The 20,577-nt window shown below is 39.4% G+C and overlaps 1 protein-coding gene across 1 annotated transcript in view; it reads right to left on the bottom strand.

Annotated features, from left to right (window-relative positions):
* Nucleotides 1–3,229: 3,229 nt before the first annotated feature.
* USP14 (ubiquitin specific peptidase 14) overlaps nucleotides 3,230–20,577 on the bottom strand; it is a 32,271-nt gene continuing 14,923 nt past the window's right edge. The window contains exons 7-16 of the mRNA XM_054019225.1: nucleotides 20,168–20,298; nucleotides 19,677–19,757; nucleotides 18,669–18,751; nucleotides 16,132–16,246; nucleotides 12,844–12,909; nucleotides 12,408–12,500; nucleotides 8,084–8,212; nucleotides 6,191–6,251; nucleotides 4,105–4,212; nucleotides 3,230–3,923 (exon numbers count right to left, since the gene is read on the bottom strand). Of these exons, the coding sequence (XP_053875200.1) occupies nucleotides 3,772–3,923; nucleotides 4,105–4,212; nucleotides 6,191–6,251; nucleotides 8,084–8,212; nucleotides 12,408–12,500; nucleotides 12,844–12,909; nucleotides 16,132–16,246; nucleotides 18,669–18,751; nucleotides 19,677–19,757; nucleotides 20,168–20,298 (1,019 nt within the window). The 3' untranslated portion in view covers nucleotides 3,230–3,771. The remainder of the gene's footprint in view (nucleotides 3,924–4,104; nucleotides 4,213–6,190; nucleotides 6,252–8,083; nucleotides 8,213–12,407; nucleotides 12,501–12,843; nucleotides 12,910–16,131; nucleotides 16,247–18,668; nucleotides 18,752–19,676; nucleotides 19,758–20,167; nucleotides 20,299–20,577) is intronic.

Genomic DNA, 20,577 nt, shown 5'->3' with positions numbered 1-20,577 from the left:
AAAGAGTCCTTACGCAGGAGTTCAAGACAGCTCTACAACAAGGTCTGAGGTAAGATGACTGACAAAGGAAATCATGTTGCAGGGAGCCTATAGTAAATTTTGTGGAGAAGATGGCAGAATATCTTTTTAGGAAACTAGTCATAGACTTTAAGGTCAGAAGGGACCATTATGATCATCTAATCTTATCTCCTGCCCAATGCAGGCACCAGAATCTCACCCATGCAACAAACCCCTGACCTAAGTCTGAGCCATTGAAGTCTTCAAATCATGGTTTAAAGACCAAGGTGCAGAGAATCCTCCAGCAAGTGACCTGTGCCCCGTACTACAGAGGAAGGTTAAAAAAACCCAGGACTCTCCCAGTCTGCTCTGGAGGAAAATTCCTTCCTGATCCCAAATATGGCGATTAGCTAACCCCTGAGCATGTGGACAAGACTCAGCAGCCAGACACCCAGGCAAGAATTCTCTGTAGTAACTCAGATCCCAACCTCTCTAACATTCCATCACAGGTCATTGGGCATATTTACTGCTAATAGTCAAAGATCAATTAATTGCCAAAATTAAGCTATCCTATCATACCATCCCCTCCATAAATTTATCAAGCTTAGTCTTGAAGCCCGATATGTCTTTTGCCCGCACTGCTCCCCTTGGAAGGCTGTTCCAGAACTTCACTCCTCTGATGGTTCGAAACCTTCATCTAATTTCAAGTCTAAACTTCCTGATGGCCAATTTATATTCATTTGTTTTTGTGTCCACATTGGTACTGAGCTTAAATAGTTCTCCCCCCTCCCTGGTATTTATCCCACTGATATATTTTATAAAGAGCAATCATATCTCCCCCTCAGCCTTCTTTTGGTTAGGCTAAACAAGCCAAGCTCTTTGAAAAACCTGTCTTACGAAAGGAGACTCATTCCTTGGATCATCCTAGTAGCCCTTCTCTGTACCTGGTCCAGTTTGAATTAATCCTTTTTAAATGCGGGAGACCAGAACTGCACACAGTATTCCAGATGAAGTCTCACTAGTGCCTTGTATAACGGTACTAACACCTCCTTATCTCTACTGGAAATACCTCACCTGATGCAGCCGAAGACTGCATTACTTTTTTCACAGTCATATCACATTGGTGGCTCATAGTCATCCTATGATCAACTAAGAATCAGAGGTTCTTCTCCTCCTCTGTTACTTCCAACTAATGAGGCCCCAGCTTATAACAAAAATTTATTAATCCCTAAATGCATGACCTTGCACTTTTCACTATTAAATTTCATCCTATTACTATTACTCCAGTTTACAAGGTCATCCAGATCTTTCTATATGGGCAATACCTTCCAGCTTTGTGTCATCTGCAAACTTTATTAGCACACTCCCACTTTTTGTGCCAAAGTCAGATTCATGCTTTTATGTAAAAGTAGGACTCCTAGATCAGAGGGTGGCCAACTCTATTTTTAAGTAACATGAGTAACAACAAGACTTTTTTTTTTCTCCTTTGAAAGTAAAATCCTTTCAGTCTAAAGCTGTTTTACAATTGCTGTTCGTTAGCTGTAAAAACTTATGCCTGGTACAGAATTTGTTTTCTCCTGCAGAAAATACATTCTGCCCAAGAACTACTGCAGTTCTGCCTTTCAGCCACCAGAGACTGCTGTGGCAGCACATCAGCTAGCTGACCATAGTAACAACCAGCAAGCTGCTGGTAGAGCCAGCTTAGGAGGCGGGGGGCATTTCAAACGGGGGTTTAGAAGGGCTAGTGGGGCAAATGTACTTGCCTGAATAGAAGAGGCATAGGGTCAGCTTTGGCCACTGCTCTTCCTTCTGCCCCTCCCAAAAAAAGCTGTTCCATTCTTCACTCACCCACACCCAACCACCAACCAGTTTTAGTCCCAGGCTCCTTCCCTCTCCCTCAACTCCTCTGAGACTTATTTCTGCACCCCTCACAAGCAGTGCAAAGTTTCTGTATTGTAGTTTAAATGAATTGAAGTTCTATTTTTTTGTCTGTAGTGTTAGATACACTTGCTGACTGATTTTGAAATAAATTAATAAACATGCCAGTTTCAATTATTTTGGTAATTTAACAAAATATTTAAATTTAAAATATTGGGTGCAGAGTAGTTCTTGACTCAAGCTAGGCCATGTACTAAATGTTGCCAGCAGAAGCTATCTTACACAGACCACAGACCTACTCTACTGATTGGACCTAGAAGGCAAGTTGAGTGGAGTAATGCATAGTTTGAGACTCCCACATGGTTGTGCACATGTTGAGCTGTTGAAATTTAAACATCCTGGGGCCTAGCAGCAGAAACAGTTTAAACTGTTCTAAGGCTTTGTGTTCTGTATCAGTAGAGTAAGTGGTACAACCCACCTCTTGTGGACAATTATCAGTGGTTTTAGACCTGGCCTAAATAAATATAGCTAATATTGAGAAATAGCTATCAAAGGGTGCTACCACCATACAGGCACAAATGCTGTTTTGTTCCAAGAGCAAGGCAAGGTAGACACTTCCTCCTTTTAACCTGCTTTAAAGGGACAACAACTTACCAGAAAAACCCACTTCCACCTTAAAATTTCTTGTTTGAGCATTCAGTAGGAGTTACTTCTGTTTTACTTTCTCCATTTGACAGCACTTCAGGTATAATCACCTTTCCCACTGAGCTCCTCTGAGGTACTTTTCCATAGGACAACATAAGAGACATGGCACTAGAATAGGGGTCAGTAACCTTTCAGAAGTGGTGTGCCAAGTCTTCATTTATTCACTCTAATTTAAGGTTTTGCATGCCAGTAACATTGTTTTTAGAAAGTCTCTTTCTATAGAAGTCTGTAACATATAACTAAACTATTGTATGTAAAGTAAATAAGGCTTTTAAAATGTTTAAGAGGCTTCAATTAAATTAAAATACAGAGCCCCCCAGACTGGTGGCCAGGACCAAGGCAGTGTGAGTGCAACTGAAAATCAGCTCGTGTGCCACAGGTTGCTTTCCCCTGCACTAGAACCTATGAAGTAACTAAGCCCAACAGTTACTTTTGGGATACTGCTCAACTAGTTACAGATCCAGCTTTTAAAAACTAAATTGTTAAAGAACCAATAGCATTTACCTGTATGTGCTATCAGTACTGCTAGTGGACAGTGACATGATTCACTTGTAGTTTAGTTCTGGTTTAAGAGGCAGCGTAAGTGCCTGCTCTAAGCACAGATGGCATGTCACATTTCAAGACCAAGAAAGGATAATTTTAAACAGCGTCATTGTTGTTGATCACCATTTATTTTAAAGACATGAAATGCCAGCAACAGAACATACTGAGTCAGCAGGTCAGACTGGACAAATACTTGATTGTAGCCATGTTTCTGTGGGTTACGGGCAGCAGCACTGAGTTACACAAGGAAATAATTTCCCTTCCATGTCAGACAAGGCAAAGGATGGAGAGCTATTGAACAAGTGGTATAAACCATGCAAGATAACAAATGCTGTAAGAATAGGTGTGTAATAAATATTTGGTTGAAGTTGGAGGAGAAAGAGGGAGGCTCATTTTAGTTAGATTAAAAAAAGTTATCCTTAGGTAAATAAGTGTCCTACTACCACTGAGTGAGCAGCAGTACAGTCCAGCAATGATTTTTTGTAAGTGTTTGGTACATGGATCAGTTTCAAATAGATTAATTTCCCGCTTCATATGAGGAGAAAGGGCTTGAACAAATTGTCTCCAATGCTAAAGCTCCAGGGATAAAGAAATGATCAGTGATCAACATTTATTTCACACCTAGGCAGGAACCACTAAAACTGTAGACTAGTGTTCAGCTTCGTCTTCAATTACTTCAACTCTGCGAGGTCCATAGAGTAGAACATAAGCTATATGCCAGTCTCCACCCCCAGATAACCTCAAAATATCTTCAGGTGTAACAATGCTGACTTTGTCATCATCAAACTTAATCCATTCATCTACAAAAAACAAAAAGATACTTGAATTATAAACATGTAAATAATATAAGAATTATTTCTAGTATCCCTTAGGAGGAAAGGGCAATACTGAGGCCCTGTTTAAAAACACTCTGTTTAAATGAAAAACTTAACTGCACTGGTTAACTTGTACGTTAGTTAATAGCATTGAAAAGGATATTACCTTGTTTCCTTTTTACCCAAGATACATAATGACCAGAGGAACTAGATCTTCCCTGATGTGTTAGCACTGCCTGCAGCTCGTAAAAACCACAGTTGTTGGAGCCAATATCTGGAGAAAAAAATTGCACCATATTGATTACACATAGTAAATGGACTTTACATGCAAGACACAGAGCCTAATGAGTAACAAATCTGCATGCAGTTTAAGCTTGCCTTGCCAGAATCACCTTTAGACTACAATACTTATGGCTAAGGATACGACTGTCACAGAATTCATGGATTCTGTGACTTTCCAGGACCTTTGACTTCTGGGGCAGGGCTGCCGGAGCAGCTGCAAGCCCTGCCAGCACTCTGTCCCCCTCAGGGTATTTTTAGTAAATGTCAGGGACAGGTTGTGGGCTTCTGTGAATTTTTGTTTATTGCCTTCCACCTGTCCCTGACATTTACTAAAAATTTTAACCTGGCTTAGTGCAGATAATGCATTTTTCCATTTAAATAGAACGGTTTGAAGCAACCAAGGTCAGCTTTTTCCTTGTACCAAGGGTTAGATTTTGCTGGCTTGACACTCGTTGTCAAATGCATCAAAACCCAAATGCAGAGTAATGAACAGTTCTCTACTGCAGGTTACAGCATAGTTCTACAGTCAATATGAAATAGAACATTTCAGGTAAATAAAGATCAACAGCTGTTTTTGCAGATTTAATAACTTTATCATTCATGCTGTTCAACTTGAAAGGAACCCCAATGACGTCACTACCATTCACATGTAGTAATTTATTACCACACTAAATGCATCATTTAAGTCAACTTTTACCAGGGTTGGTTTTTTTTAGAAAAGGGGAAATGACTTTGTAATCTGAATTAGGATAGAAGAAATCCTGCTAAGTCCAGTGAGCTACCTTTGAGTATGCTGAACTTAAAAGCAGATCTCATTTTCCTGCCAACATTAGTTTTGGAAACAATTCTCTTTTTTCATGGTAACTTAATATGCTATGGGAAACTTATTTTGAAGTTCCTACACCTATTCTTATTGTGAACGTGGACAGAAACATGGACAAATTTTCTTCTTGCATGGTTATTTACTGAAAGTATGTAGATGACATGTGCTATCGCTCATTGTGTGTGAAGACTGCTTTAAAATCGGCAGCTCAGTACTGGCAGTATCTCCCTAAGTGGTGATTTCTTAGGATCAAATGAAAGGGTACAATGCTTAGATGGGTTTTTTTTTTTGTTTTTGTTTTTTTTAAATGGAGCTTAAAATTACACTCATTGAGGTTTTACTTTTCAATCTGCATCTTAAATACATCTGAAAAGGGGAGCAGTTTTCCTTTGCAGTCTATCATTGTAAACACAGAAGTGTGGAAAAACCTGGATGAACACAGATGGATAGCAGCATCCGAAATGGGAGAATACAAGCAACTGAACTGGATGAGAGCTCACACTATCCCATGTCTTTTGTCCTTCAGAAGTTCTGCACTATGGTCCCTTTGGAAACAATCTGTGCTCATCTGTTCAATGGAACATCATTTGGATGCTCTACCACCAATATACCCACTCCCTGGCTGCCCCTGTCCATTCAGTGTCAAAACCACCACCACAACAGAGTGGGAATTGAAATTGCATTGCTACACCTGCTGCCTAAGTGGACTTTTCATTACTTGCATCCAAAGCCTGGATTCTACAAGAGAAATGAGTTGAGTGTACTAATTACAAAACCCAAAACATGGTAATTACAAAGTAAGTATTTCTATTTAAATTAAGTTCTGACTTTGGACTTCAACTTTTAACTCCCAGCCAGGAGACATGGAAAGCAACTATATATCAATGCAAGTGCCTCTCAGTGCACAGCATGTAATCTGCTTGTCCCGTGAATGAGTATAGGGCTTCTGTGATGAAGTGTCTTAAATAGATAGCAAACATGCCTCAACTTGCCATTAATCTTTCCATTCTATTACACTGCACCAGGGTTTCTGATAATTCATTTTCAAAGTCATGAAAAATAAAGTTCTCTGCTGGGGAGATTTTCCCCCTTGCTTAATTAGGATACAAGTTTTAAATTGATATTAAACTTCTCAAAATTCACTTACCATCAGGAAAGGAAAATGGTTCATATTTAACTTCTTTCTGTGCACCATCACCTTTACTAGACTGGAAAACAATTTTTGATGATTAATTTTAAAATGCTTTACTATATCTGTATCAAATGTATGGCCTACATCTTTCAAGAGAGATTGTTTGCCTTGATTTTTTTGGTTGCTTAACATGAAACACCTTAATGGAACCTGATTTCCAAAATATGCTCAACAGCCACATTCTGAAAATGACCCCACCAAGATCTCAAGGTTGGCACCCGAAAATCACCCAACAGGGACAATATAAGCAGCAGAAAATGTGAAAATGGACTGGAGTGCCAACAGGATTCTGCAATAGAAAGTTTTCAGCTCTTGCTAGGGTCACTCAAAGCCGGGGAGAGACTAGAAAGGAAAATAAAAAGATGGGAGACAAACTAAATAGTTATCAATTCTGTTCACAATAAACACCTCTTCTCCCCCATCTAAAGGGGAAAAAAAATCCTCCTCCAAAGACTGAAATGAAAGCTGATGGGGCATGGGGGATGAACAGTCCAACTGTAGCAATATCTATACAATGGTATAGCTTAACGTACAATTTAACATCTTTTTTTAAAGAAGAACCTAGATCAGAGTAGTATACAGGATACAACAAAATTGCTTATAGAAATATCCTGTGCTGTAACAAAAATCAAAGCACGTAAATAAATAACTAGCCGTTTTAAAAAACATACTATTGAGCTAATAAGACCACATCTACTCCTGCTCTTCAATTCAATATCAATCACAGCCACTTGGCATCCCTTTAGGATATAGAGCTGAGAGAGCAACTTCATTCTATTGAGATTTAAATGATCTGCCAGTAAGCAGCAGTATTTGGGCATATCACAGTTTACATATTTATAGAAAATACTTATGCATAGCAAAAAATACTTTGTTCTATATGACTGGTCTCCAGCTGCCAAAAAAGGATCAACTGCACCATATTTTCTCTACTAAAATTAAAGCACAAACAACATATTTGTCTGGTAAGAGTGATTTAACTTATATTTCTTAGAAGCTGATTTTTCAGGAAATAGCAACAAACAAGTTGCTGCCATGTAAGAACTAGCATACAGCACTTTTTTCCATTCAAACAACTATGCTGACCGCTTTGTTACACTTAGACAATATTGTACATGTATGTATGTGAGACATTTCGCTCAGTTTTTCAATAGGTAATGAAAAATAATGTGGAATATTTAAGGGAATTGTTTTTCTGGCCTATCCTTGGATGAGACTTTTATGTCATGTGAGGTGAATTTTTTAAATCAGATTAGGCATGTATTCCCCTCCACCCCCCAAAATACTGTTGAATATTCCAACTGAGTTTTGAAACACATTTACGCCAGGTTCTTGAAACAAAGCTGAAGTTTTGTAATCTGATCACTATTCCTGGGCACAGCCTATGCAAGTCCTTTTAAGTTAAAGTTGGTCTGACTGACAGTAAAGCACACTGGTATGACCAGGTCAACATTCTCTTACACAATAAGCAGCTTTCACAGCCCACAAATTGCAGTTTAAATTGCTTGAACATATCAATTTATGAAATTGAAAAAAAATCACTTTTTCATAGATTCAGTAAATCTAAAGCATCTACTATTCAGCTCACCAATTACAATTGTGCGTAGAAACTAAAATGGAGATTTTTCCATGAACAGTTTGTGGAATTAATCTATCAAATCCAATTTTTTTTTGGTAAGTCATGAAAAAAATTCAAACTATGGCCCATTATGTCAGCATGCAGGTTTGTAAATTATGACTTGATACATATTAGCTTTAAGACATGCTACCCCACTTTCGTTGATTATATGAAACCAATTTAGCATACTACATAAATCAAAATGGCTAAGAAATAGTCATGTAACCTACATTCTTTGGCTGCTGATTAATTTTTTTGTCTTCTAGATCCTTGAATTTTGACCGAAATGGGACCATCTTTTCTTGAAGTTCTGATGTACATAACTCGTATACATCCAACATAAGAGGAAATTTGACATCCTAGGAACAAGTTACAAAAAAGAGTCAGGCTATTAGCTCAATTTAGAATTCCATATTAAAGAAGTGTTTTTCCATAGAAAGCCAATCCCCTCTGATAATTTAAATGCACTTAGCCATATTTCTGACAACCTTTTCTTGATTTATTCAAAAGTATAAAATAATTTAAGATGTCCACATAATAGATGTTATAAAAATGCACACAACTGTCCGATTACCTTTCTGCTGAAAAACTGACTAGAGTAACTCCCCGCTTAACGTAATTACATTCCTGAAAAATGTGACTTAATGTAAATGGGGGGTAGGGATTAGATTCCAGGGAAATTTTTTTCACCAGACAGAAAACATATATACACATACATACACACACACACACTTACAGTATACGTTTTAAACAGTTTTATACTGTACACAGCAATGATGATTTTGAAGCTTGGTTGAGGTGGTGGAGTCAGAGGGTGGGATATTTCCCAGGGAATGCCTTACTGCTAAATGATGAACTAGCACTCGGGAGGGGAGACAGCATGGCAGACAGAGGCACACACACAATGCAGGTGGAAAAGAGAGAGAGAGAGATGCACACTGACCCTTTAAGTATGCTGACCGCAGTCTAAGTACATTGCCTTTTTTAAGGCAGCTACCACCAGCAAGCTCCCTCCATCATGAGCCCTGTTGTGTCCTCCCCCTCTCTATGGGGATGGATAAGTGGGGGGCAGGAGCAGGGGGACACCCTGACATTAGCCCCCCTCTTTCCCGTCCCTCACAGCAAGTGGGAGGCTCCTGAGAGCAGCTCCAAGGCAGCGGGCAAAAGCAGCACATGGTAGTGAGGGGAGGGACAGCTGAACTGCCGGCAACTGATAGCCTGCTGGGAGGCTGCCGCACAGGGAACTTAGGGGAGTGGGGAGCTGATAGGGGGGCTGCCGGTCCACCCTGGTTCTAAGCCCCCCACCAAGTAGCTCCAACGGACTGCTCTTTCTGCAAGCAGTGGACAAAGCAGGGGGCTGCCAAACAACGTTAGAAGAGAGCACTGCGCAACTTGAAATGAGCATGTTCCCTAATTGAACAGCAATGTAATAATGAAATAATGTTAACTGGGATGATTAAGTGAGGAGTTTCTGTACAAATATTTATGTATGTCTGCATATGGGGTAGTGTTGGTGTGTGTTTCTGTAACAGGCCAATGCGGTGTAAGCTGCAACAAACTAAAACACAGTCAATACAAACATTTACATGTTAACAGTCCTTTCTCTATAGATACACTGAATAACTGACATCTCAGTGGGATTCAGTTATTTATATCTGAGCATAGAGTTTAGATTGCCTATCCACTAACTGATATGAATTTATAATTTCATTTTAAATACAACTAGTGAATGCTTTCTCAAAGTGTTCATACCTAGCACAGTTCTTTATTTTACTCTTTTACAGTACTATTAGCTGGCATAAGAAGGCCATACTAGGTCAGACCAAAGGTCCATCTAGTCCAGTATCATGTTTTCCGACAGCGGCCAATGCCAGGTGCCCCAAAGGGAATGAACAGAACAGGTAATTATCAAGTGATCCATCTCCTGTCGCCCATTCCCAGCTTCTGGCAAACAGAGAATAGGGACACCATCCCTGCCCATCCTGGCTAATAGCCATTGATGGACCTATCCTCCATGAACTTATCTAGTTCTTTTTTGAACCCCGTTATAGTCTTGGCCTTCACAACATCTTCTGTCAAAGAGTTCCAGAGGTTGACTGTGTGTTGTGTGAAAAAAAATACTTGCTTTTGTTTGTTTTAAACCTGCTGCCTATTAATTTCATTTCTGACCCCTAGTTCTTGTGTCATTTCACCTTTGTAGGAATAGATATTTATCTGCCAAGATCAATCCATTTTTAAGTGTGAAGAGTATGAAAACCACGCTCTTCAAGCTACACCTCTACCTCGATATAACGCTGTCCTCGGGAGCCAAAAAATCTTACCGTGTTATAGGTGAAACCGCGTTATATCGAACTTGCTTTGATCCACCAGAGCACTGCTTTACCGCGTTATATCGGGTCGCGTTACACCACGCTCCCTGAGCTGCATGATGCCAGTCAGCTAATAAGCCCGCTCCACTAAAAGGGAGAGCTTTCATTTGAGTATTCCTGGAAGCCTGTTGCAGGCATCTGATTTGCTGGGAGGGACACAAGGCAGTGAAGAGCCAGCCCAGGCAGAAAAGGGCCCCTTTTATTCCATCCACTACCACATAATTGGCCATTGTCATTCTCAATGCTGTCAAGTTTGAAACTCAGTTTCTATCAATTCCATTTTCATTAAATCTTAGCTTTCCTTTGGGGCTGAAACTTTCCATACTTTGTTTCATATCCAGATATTTTTATTTTCCTTTTTTTGATTTGGAAAATGCTGAATCTCCCACATGAACCTTCAAGAAGGGAGACCGAGTTATTTGTGCTGAATTACAGAATTAAACACTACATGTGACTTGATGTTCATCAGAAATGGTCACTTCATTGGTTTTAAATACAGGCAAGTAAAATTTAAGCTATGAGGAGTTAAGAACTGGCTTTTGGCATGCTAACTACATTATTTTTATTATGTTTTCAGTTGCATAGTCACTAATGGCATCTAATTGTATGAGGCACCAAATGCATGGTTATTTTTCAGTTGATGAGCATAAAAATGTGTATTTGCAATCGAAACTAAAAAAAAAATAGAAACTTAAAAAACGGGGCATAGAACTTGTCCTGAATTCTTGGGAAAATTATTTTGTAAATTTGTGTATGCTAAATTTTTCCTAATTGATTTATGCCCACTATAAAATTTCTACTTTTTAACTGTGTATTCAAAGTGGCCCAATGTAGCAGCATTAATCACTATTGTGCAATATTGTAGTGGCACAGCTAGAGGATAAAAACATGCATAACCACCACAAGTAAACACACCTACATCCTAGCTACATATGCTGTGCAAACAAATACACCTCCACCCCAATATAACACGACCCGATATAACACGAATTTGGATATAACGCAGTAAAGCAGTGCTCCGGGGGGGAGTGGGGGGGGCTGTGCACTCCGGCAGATCAAAGCAAGTTCAATATAACGCAGTTTCACCTATAACGCGGTAAGATTTTTCTGGCTCCCGAGGAAAGCGTTATATCGGGGTAGAGGTGTAACCCCATGTACACACCCCACTAACAAGCTACATATAAACTGGCACATCTGTGCTCTATAGCTATGCACACCTTCACATCTTCCCTCATTGCAGCAATCTCTCAACTCACCTCTAAACTGTCTCACTATGCAAAACAGAGTACTATATATAGGATCTGTTACATGCAAGCATTCAGATTTTTTCCCACCTCTCACAAAACCAATCTTTACTTTGTGCTAGAAGGAAGCGAGACTTTGTGCTGCTTTTCAGTGGGTTTCAGGAAAGGGAGAGTGGGCTGGCTTAGGATTTGTCAAAGCAGTACAGGATTATAGGTCTCTCCAAACAAGTAAAGCCCCAAGAGGCTTCTTGTACCTAAAGCTGCCTCTGCCCTCCTGCTCTCATTTCACACACATCCTTCTTCCATTCTACGTGCACACATTTTCTTGGAGGCCTTGTCATATCATAAATGGGCCACACAAGCCTTTATTTTATATACTTTCCATTTTCTTTTTCATTCCTTTTCCTAAAAGCAAGTGGAGAGGCAGGTTCTTCCCTCTCTGACAGTCAGGAAGTAATCTAAGCAGCCCTGCTGCCTGAACACTACAAAATGAAGCAGTCAGTCAAAGATAACAGGCCCACTAAGTTTGGAAGTTCTCCCCTCAGAGTGTTGATTGGGGAGTGAGCTGAAAGCAAGACCCCTCACCCAAGACAGGATAGTCACAAAGTAGCGAATGTAACATCCTCCTCTGAACTAATGGTGAAAGACAGGGTAAAAAATGCTTAATAGCATCAGGGCAATTTAACTTCAGTCCCATGCAGAAAAACAACATTTAATTTGACATTGTAGTTTTTGTGACAGTTTCAATATATTTCTTTATTCAAAGATACTGTATGCTTTTGGAATGAAGATGTTCTGTCTATAAGAGGAGTAATTTGAGAGCAAAAATACTTGCAGATAGTATTCTGTCTGAAGTGTTAATGAACTAGAACAAAATTCTGATCTCCAAGTTTATAAAAACTCTAAACATCAATATAATGTTGATGAAGGTTGCTACTGACCTTAAGAACTTTGGCATTCACCGATTCCTTCTCTTTGTAAAAAAATCGAACCATCTGAATAGTCAGGTAGGCAGGCAAACGACTAATCTTGGACTAAATAAGAAAATATTTAGACGGATCCATTATACTTCAGATTTTCACAGAGAATTTAGACATTTAGCATTTCTGTCTTAGATTGTAGGCTCTTCTTGGAGGGACTGGGTCTTCCTATGTGTTTGTGCAACACCTAGCACAAAAGTGCCAAATCTTGATTGGAGCCTCTGGATTAAATAAAGTAATAAATTGCTCAGATTTTTACACTTCTTGGTTCTGGAAATCTGCAAAGGTTCAACAAATTCTATTCCAGTAACAACTTAGTGTTTTGAGCCAGAAAGTTCTTGTCAACATGATGAAGTTAATAAGATTACAAGAATAGTGATGACTGATTACTACTCACAGATTTGATGTACAGAGCGTTTCTTTGCAATGTTGGAGAAAGTTTTGTGATTTCGTCTTGAAGACGCTGTAAGAGAAATGAGCAATAGTATTAAAACTGAACTAATGCAGACCTATACAGCATAAAACCAAGCAGCTGCATGGAACATATACAATCTTAACCCTAGACCTTATTCCACCCATCAAACTCTTCTACCTGGTTGCTACAGCTTGATATGTCATAAGAGTTTAGCATATGAGAGCTCTCTGCACAAGGACCATGTTTTTCTTCAGTGCCATAAACATTTGTGGTGCTTAATTTAAAGATCCCATATAATTATCTCCTAACAGCAAGCTTTTTTTCCCCCACTAGAAAATTACATGCTATGTAACTGGTTGTGCAGTGAGAGATTTTGGATATAAGCAATTATAATAGTAACACTGTAAATGTTAGTTAAAATTAATATTTTATCAATGTAATTAACAAAAGAGCATAGCCCTGAACTGAGTAACAGACTTATCTTAGAACACTGTTTGAATTATTTAGAAACACATTAGTAGAAAACAAATGTAAAATCCAAACAAAACCAAGTAACATGAAAACCAAAGACTAATTAGGGGGAGCTGATCAGACATTCAGATTAAGAACCTGGATGGATACTAGGTTGTTAAAGGTTTAGGAACCATGATTATTAAAAGAAATGTGATTAAGTATATCTTTTTTATAAAAGTTTATTAACACTTAAAAATAAGATCAAGAAAATATATCACCAAAGATAAGCTACTACTAATAGTAAACTACAGAATAAAGCAATAAACTATTAAATCAAGATAAAAATCAATACATTAGTTTCAATATTGGACTGGGGTTAAAATCATAGTTAAATAATCAAATATCAAAAACAGTGAATACTTATACATTTTACAGAGGATTCTAAGGAGATTCCTGATTGTTTGGTAAAATTGATTAGTTGGGATTTGTAACCAAAGTCAATCAGATTTATAACTTGGAGCGGATTCATACTGAAACAAAACCATCTAATGTCTAGAGCGCAACCTCAGAGCTAATTATAAATCTACCTTCTTAGAATTCAGTTCTTGTGTGGTAGCTACCTTTCTTTCCCCCATCCGAATTATTATCAAGGGAGTCTGTTAATGTGTTTTATAATACACAAGTTTCACCACTCTTATTTACCAGAAATTACAGATGGAAATTTCAAGCCTTTCAGGACTTTTAAACACACTTTAGAGAATAGTTTTATTTGACAGTATTTAGAGTTGTTTGGACCAAAGGAACTCTCCTTCTGGTGCCTTCCTCACGCAGACTTTATGCATGCACATTTCTACACCCTAAAAATAAAAAGGCTAAAATAGACTGGGATGTCTCCAGACAATGAAAACAAAAAAGAAAAATATGATACTTAAGGTAATGGGTTTTTTGCAAGTTCTTCAGTTCAGTCTTCTGGCTCAGAGCAGGGGCTGGAATTGCAGTCCAGAAGCCAGACAGTAATGTTCTGCTGGCACAGCACTTCTTGCTCATGGATCTCCTCCAGGTGCAGACTAAGACTAGTAAAAAGCTAGAGTGGCCTGGTTGTTGTCATCATGACTTTCTCTCCCCAAGTTTTAAGTTTGGGGAATTCTGGAAGGTCAGTCTTCCCTCAGGCGGCTTGTCCCAAAAAGAGAGGATTCTCAGCCTTACCCTTGATTTTTCTTGTTGGAGAAATTTACTTACTCTACTTCTATTTAGATGAAACCCATGTAATTTAAAAAAAAAAAATGATATAAGGTTTCTCATCCCAAATACACTATTTCTCTCACAAATAAGAGTGAACTCTTGTGGAAATAATGTATAAAATGTAAACAACTCTCAAAGTACTATTATTTTATACAAATACTACACCTGGTGGTAATCTGGGCTGTGCATATAATATTGCATGTTAGGCATAAATTCACAGGAAAGTCCCGCAATTTTTGCAGGAGGGTAGCATTAGTTTTTAATAACTCACTTCTAAATGTTCTTCTGCTTTATGCTGCTGTAAATTTGTTTGCCTCAGAATTTATTGCTGACAGTACACTAACCATTCTAGCAGTTGCCATTGGAGGAGTGAAGTAGAAGAAAAAAAAATCTGATAACTCCACCTGCTTCCTCAGCAGCCAAACTAACAGGTACTCCTTCCATTTATGTTTGTCAGCTTAGCATTCCCTTACACCATTGTGTAGGAAGGGTTCTCAGATTTGGCATTCTGCTGCTCAGCCTATCAGTATGCTTCTGCTCCAGCTTGGTCTGCCAGCTGTTTCACCAACAGCCAAAGCAGCATCTTTCTGTAGGTGGTGGCAAATTCAACAATGGCTGACTTGATAAACATATCCGCAATTACGAATGGTACTACCTACATGTTTCTCTCAGTAGTACAAAGTATTTGGCCTTATTCCTGGAAAGACATGCTCCAAGCGTTTAGGTCATTTGCTTTTTTGGTCTCAGTTCAAACGAGAATATTTATCCAAACCCTATGATAGTTTGGGAGCACAATTCAGCATGATTAAGGCTACGATTTAACCATGGGTATTTTTAGTAAAAGTCATGGACAAGAAAAAAAAAAAATCACGGCCCGTGACCTCTCCATGACTTATACCATAAATACCCCTGACTGAAAGGGGGGGGGGGGGGGGAGGGGATCCCAGGGGGCCTGCTGCTGCTCAGGTTGTCGCTGGGGAGGCAAGCCCCAAGGGGCCTGCCACCACTCAGGTTACCGCTGGGGGGAGGGGGGAAGCCCCAGGGGGCCCGCTGCCACTTGGGTCACTGCTGGGGGGGAGGAAGGGTGAGGAAGAATCTCCTAGGGGCCACCCCCGCTCAGGCGGTCTGCACTAGCGGCTAGCTGCAGAGCCACTCCAGCAGTGGCTGGTGTTGCTGCCCCCAGGGCCGCCTGAGCAGTTAGCCCTGGGGACAGCCACACTGGCTGCTTCAGAAGTCACGAAGGTCGCAGGAAGTCACGGAATCTGTGATTTCTGCGACCTCTGTGACAGACACGGAGCCCTAAGCATGATCAATAGATTTTCTTGAAGACAGCTGGAAATCAATCTCTGGCTGCACTATGTCAGTTTCCAGCTAGTGCTCTATTTATGTTTTATTGTTTGTTAATATGCAATTCACCTCCCCTTTTCCTCTTGCCATATTCCACCTCAAAAGGTCAGCTACCTTTTTAAAATTGGGAAGTGAAGCTTGCTGTCAGATATTGTCTCTGAAAGCCAAGAGCACTGATATAGGTAATTTAGAATGTAAATCAAACAAGATATATTTAATACTACTCACCAATTTAAGTCCTGTAAAAAGATATTTGACTTCTTGATTAATAAAGCAACTAAGTTGAAGCTGATTCTCTTTTCCTTTAGTTACTTCCTCCTCTTCTGCTTCTGTACATTTCATGCTTCACACAATTAAGGAAAACCATCACACCCTAAGAGCTGAACTATGCTCCATTTACATTAGTAGGAACAATGGAATACTAAACAGTTAATACAATCTGAAACTCCTGATTAGATAGTATTTTTACTCCTCCTTTTAGAAGGCTTAATTTTTACGTAAATGTGGTTTTAATATCAGAAAGAAACTACTAAGATTTGGAACACTGAAAAGCCCTTCTGTTAAATACATCCCCACCCACTCTTCTCTGCTTTAACCAGTCTAATGGCTAGAGTGTTAGTCCATTGAAACAGCCACAGCTCGCAATATACGTTTTATTGACACAACCTTGCAAAGGCCATTTTATTCTATTTGGTTTGCCAATATCAAATCATGGGATCTTCTTCGATATTACACTCCACTGATAGTGAATATGGGGAGTTGAGACAAATGAGGAGAGTAGAGACAATTGCCCTAAGTTCTTCTACATCTGCTATCTCCCACGCTCCCCCCATTTCTTTAGACCACTGAACAGCCGTCTCTTTAAAAATGTATTTTATGATGGTTACGGTTAAGATTTTGTCATTTTTTTTTTTTTACTAAAAGTCACGGACAATAAGCAAAAATTCACGGGAGTCTGACACCTGTCTGTGACTTTACTAAAACTAACCAGGGGGCAAGGCTAGGGAGGGAAGCGGAATGACAGCTGGAGCCCCATTTGGGGAGAGGGGGGAAATGACAGAACGAATCCCACTGCCATGGGTGGGGAGGGGGCACAGCCCTGGCTTTGGCCCCAGCACAGTTTGTGGGGGGAGAGGAGGAAGTAGAGCGCGCACAGCCCTGGTTCTGGCCCTGAAGCCGCAGAGCAGGGGTGCATGGCCTTGGCCGCAGTCACTGGGCACAGCCATGAGGAGGGGCACATGGCCCTAGCGCCAGCCATTATGGGGAGGAGGGGGAGGGTAGCAATCGTGGCTGCAGCCCCAGCCAAAGCTGCGAAGGGGCCGCACAGTCCCAATGGCAGCCATGGGGGGGAGAGGGGTGTGCACAGCCCTGCCTTCAGCCACTGACAGCTGAAGAAGTCTCAGACATCTAGTAAAGTCACTGAATCCATGACTAAATCGCATCCTTAATGATGGTACACATCCCCTTCCATACCTTCTTCCTTTCTATCTCAACTTTTCTTTCTTCCTTAACTCTATAACTAGTCTCCCCATCACTTCCTCTTCTGTAGTTTTATCCATCCCCTCCTTTCACTGTTCTTCCTATCAGGTGACCACTTGATAGTGGATCACCTATGTCCAAGCTTTCCTCATTTGCAGTTCCTTCCACCATGCACCTCCTAGTCTCCCTATCAGCTAACTCTTCCCTTTCCTACACCTTCATCTCTGTTCCACATGCCCTTCCATTAACACGTTCTCCCCATTCTCCAAGCTACACCCCAAACTTTCTGTGGACTCATTTCATCATGCCACTGACCTTTGTATCTATTCTCCTACCCTATACATTCTGCTCCTCCACCCACAGTTTAGGGGCTCAGAAACTAAAATGAGAAACTAAAAAATGGTATGAAAGCAGAAAAACATGACCTTCTTGCTCCAAAAAGATCTAACGCCTGACTCTGCATCAAAAAAGTTATATAGGATTACTACCCTCATCTTAACAGATATTTCCCTCTCAACATCTCAGAAAAGCAAACAATAAACTGCCTCAGGTTCTTCCCCATATGTCCAGGGAAAAAAAATATTCCCCAGGCCCAAATATGGCACTCAGTTCCATTATGGGATGATGTTAAAGAATAGTACACTATGACTGAAATGCCACTTCCATGGAGCATGTCAGTCCTGATCCCTCTCCCTAAACTAATTATTTTTCTATAACACAAAACAAACAAACAAAAACACACGCTACTCTATGAAAATTGTATGATGAATCCACTTCCTAGTCACCTGACGGTGAGAGACTTATTTGTTATGTATTTATTGCATTTGACAAAATTCCTCAGGAAAGGGAGAGTCTACTTCACGTTTTGTACATTGCTAAGAACATCAGCAACACTCAAATTAGACACTAAATGAGTGGCCATCTAGTCCCTTTTATATTAAGATATCGTTGGTATCCATGTAAAAGTAGACTCAGCATTTCCTGAGGCAAAGAACTTCAAATGTTATTAGTTTCTAGAGAAGAGCCATTGGTATTTAAGCTTTGTTTTTAAAAAAAGTTTCCAAAGGTACCATTTTTCCTGTTACTGCTTATTCTAATTTTTGTGATGTGCTTTTATGTACTTCTACAATACCAGATGCATCTTTTAGCCAAGTATTTTCTCTCTCTAGACTCTCCTGGATTAAGCTTTTCATTTATGTTATCCCTTATGTGTGAAATCCCCTCCCCACTCTGAGTAACTAGATCACTACCGCTCTTTAGATCTTGATTTAAAATCCTTAGGATACGTTGTTTCAAATTCAATGCTGAAGAATTGATCAACTAAACTCTTCTTTTTAGAAGCTGCTGCTGCTGAAACTCCAGAGTCGGTCTGCAAAACAGGTTATTATAATTTTAAGTAGCAAACAAAAACACAATCTTTTCCATGCAGACTACAATTAAGTACTTTTAAAAGATAGTTCATTAATGCCTATTCATTCCAAAAGAACACATACCTATGGTTACACAAGAAAACTAGGTAAGTTGAAATTTCATTTGCTTAGTCTCCCTATCAGAGTGAAAAAGATTTAGACTAGACACCACCATTAGCATTTAATTACTGTGAAAGCAGTCTCTTTTGACCATAATACTGACAAGAAACAGCAAATGTCTTATTAAAAACAGCATTACTTTATTTTTCATTGAAAGGTAGAGTTCTCTATAATACTTTTTAAACTATAAACAAAGCTGTTTTATCACTTACCTTTGTAAGCCAAGACACTCCACAAATTATTTTTTTTAAAGCTACACTTTGGGGGAAGTCTCGCCCTTAACCCTGGAGGAAATAGAGTTCTCGGTGAATTAACTAAGCTAATCCTGTTTGCCACAGCATTCCTGCTGACATCCTTCTCTGAATCCACAAAGCACGATGATGCTTTTCAGAAACAGCCAACGTCATATCAAATGAATAGAATATTAGGGCCACTGGACTCACATAAGCACTGATCCTGTGGCCCTTCACCATTGAGGTCTTCCACACTAGCTTATGTAGGGCCAACATGGAGACTCCTTCCATAGCACAGGCACCCCAATGTGCGATTTAAGTAGCATGGAGGGCCTTGCACTGGCTCTCAACATCATGAGGCAATTTCATTTATTAGACTATAAAGATAGCCTAGGGAGAACCTGGTAATGCTCCAACATAATGAAATAGTTGAACCAATTTATTGACATACCCACCCAATAAGTCATGAATATTGTATTACAGTCTCATCTATAGTCAGAATCATAGAATAGTATAAGATGATTTCAATTACCTCCATAAGAGCATCACCTTCTATCCCTTCCAGCTTTTGCTGTAGTACCCTCATCATTTGTACCCAGCATTCATTGGCATCCTATGAAAAAACAGAATATTGAAATTTGACTAGATACCAGTAATTGGCATTTATGATGTTAGATATGTACTATTATGAAACTATCAATCCCCTGATTATAAGTTTGGAACCTGACAATTCATTAACTATGAATTTGTTGCCATTCCAAAAATATTCATTTTGCTGCGCTGGTGTTTGACTCTTCATGCAACATTTTTTCTACACCCCTCCCCCCCCAAAAAATCTAGTTTTTGGGATACAAAAGACTACAGAATAATATTTGGACTTCAACAGCTAGAAGTAGTAATTTTCTATTGAGTTAATGCTTTGCAACTGTATTCTATGACAGAGTAAGTTATTTCATAAATACATCTTTTCCAGAAATGTATTGCTTGGACATTGTATAATATACTGGAAGTGAAAGTCTTTACCTGTTGGAGATATTGGCCTTGATCACCCTTCTCTGCAAATTGTGGGAAGGCCATGTGTAAAAACTGCAGGAGAATGATGGGTGGGATGCTGGAGGACGTTTTATCCATGGAATCAAACAAATCTCTAAGAGCTTAAAAATAAAGCAAGTGAGTTTTGAAAATAAAAAAATTAAATTTAAAAAATCAACTTAAAAATATTACAGCAAACTAGTAGTTAAAATGAACATCAAGAAGGCAACAATACTGAAAGGGAACACTTATTTAACAGTGTCAAATTAGAACTTTTCACCATAGGGCCAAATTGTTTAACAGTAGTTACAACAGATGCACCGGCAAAATGTGCCTGCAAACATGATTATGCAGGCCTAATAAATGACCCAGATATGAAAGATGGGCACATAGTGCCTTGA

The sequence above is a fragment of the Malaclemys terrapin genome, chromosome 2, assembly GCF_027887155.1.
Source record: "Malaclemys terrapin pileata isolate rMalTer1 chromosome 2, rMalTer1.hap1, whole genome shotgun sequence".
Taxonomy (NCBI): Eukaryota; Metazoa; Chordata; order Testudines; family Emydidae; genus Malaclemys; species Malaclemys terrapin.
Note: the sequence above shows the minus strand (reverse complement) of the source record. Positions and strands in the feature narration are given on the sequence as shown.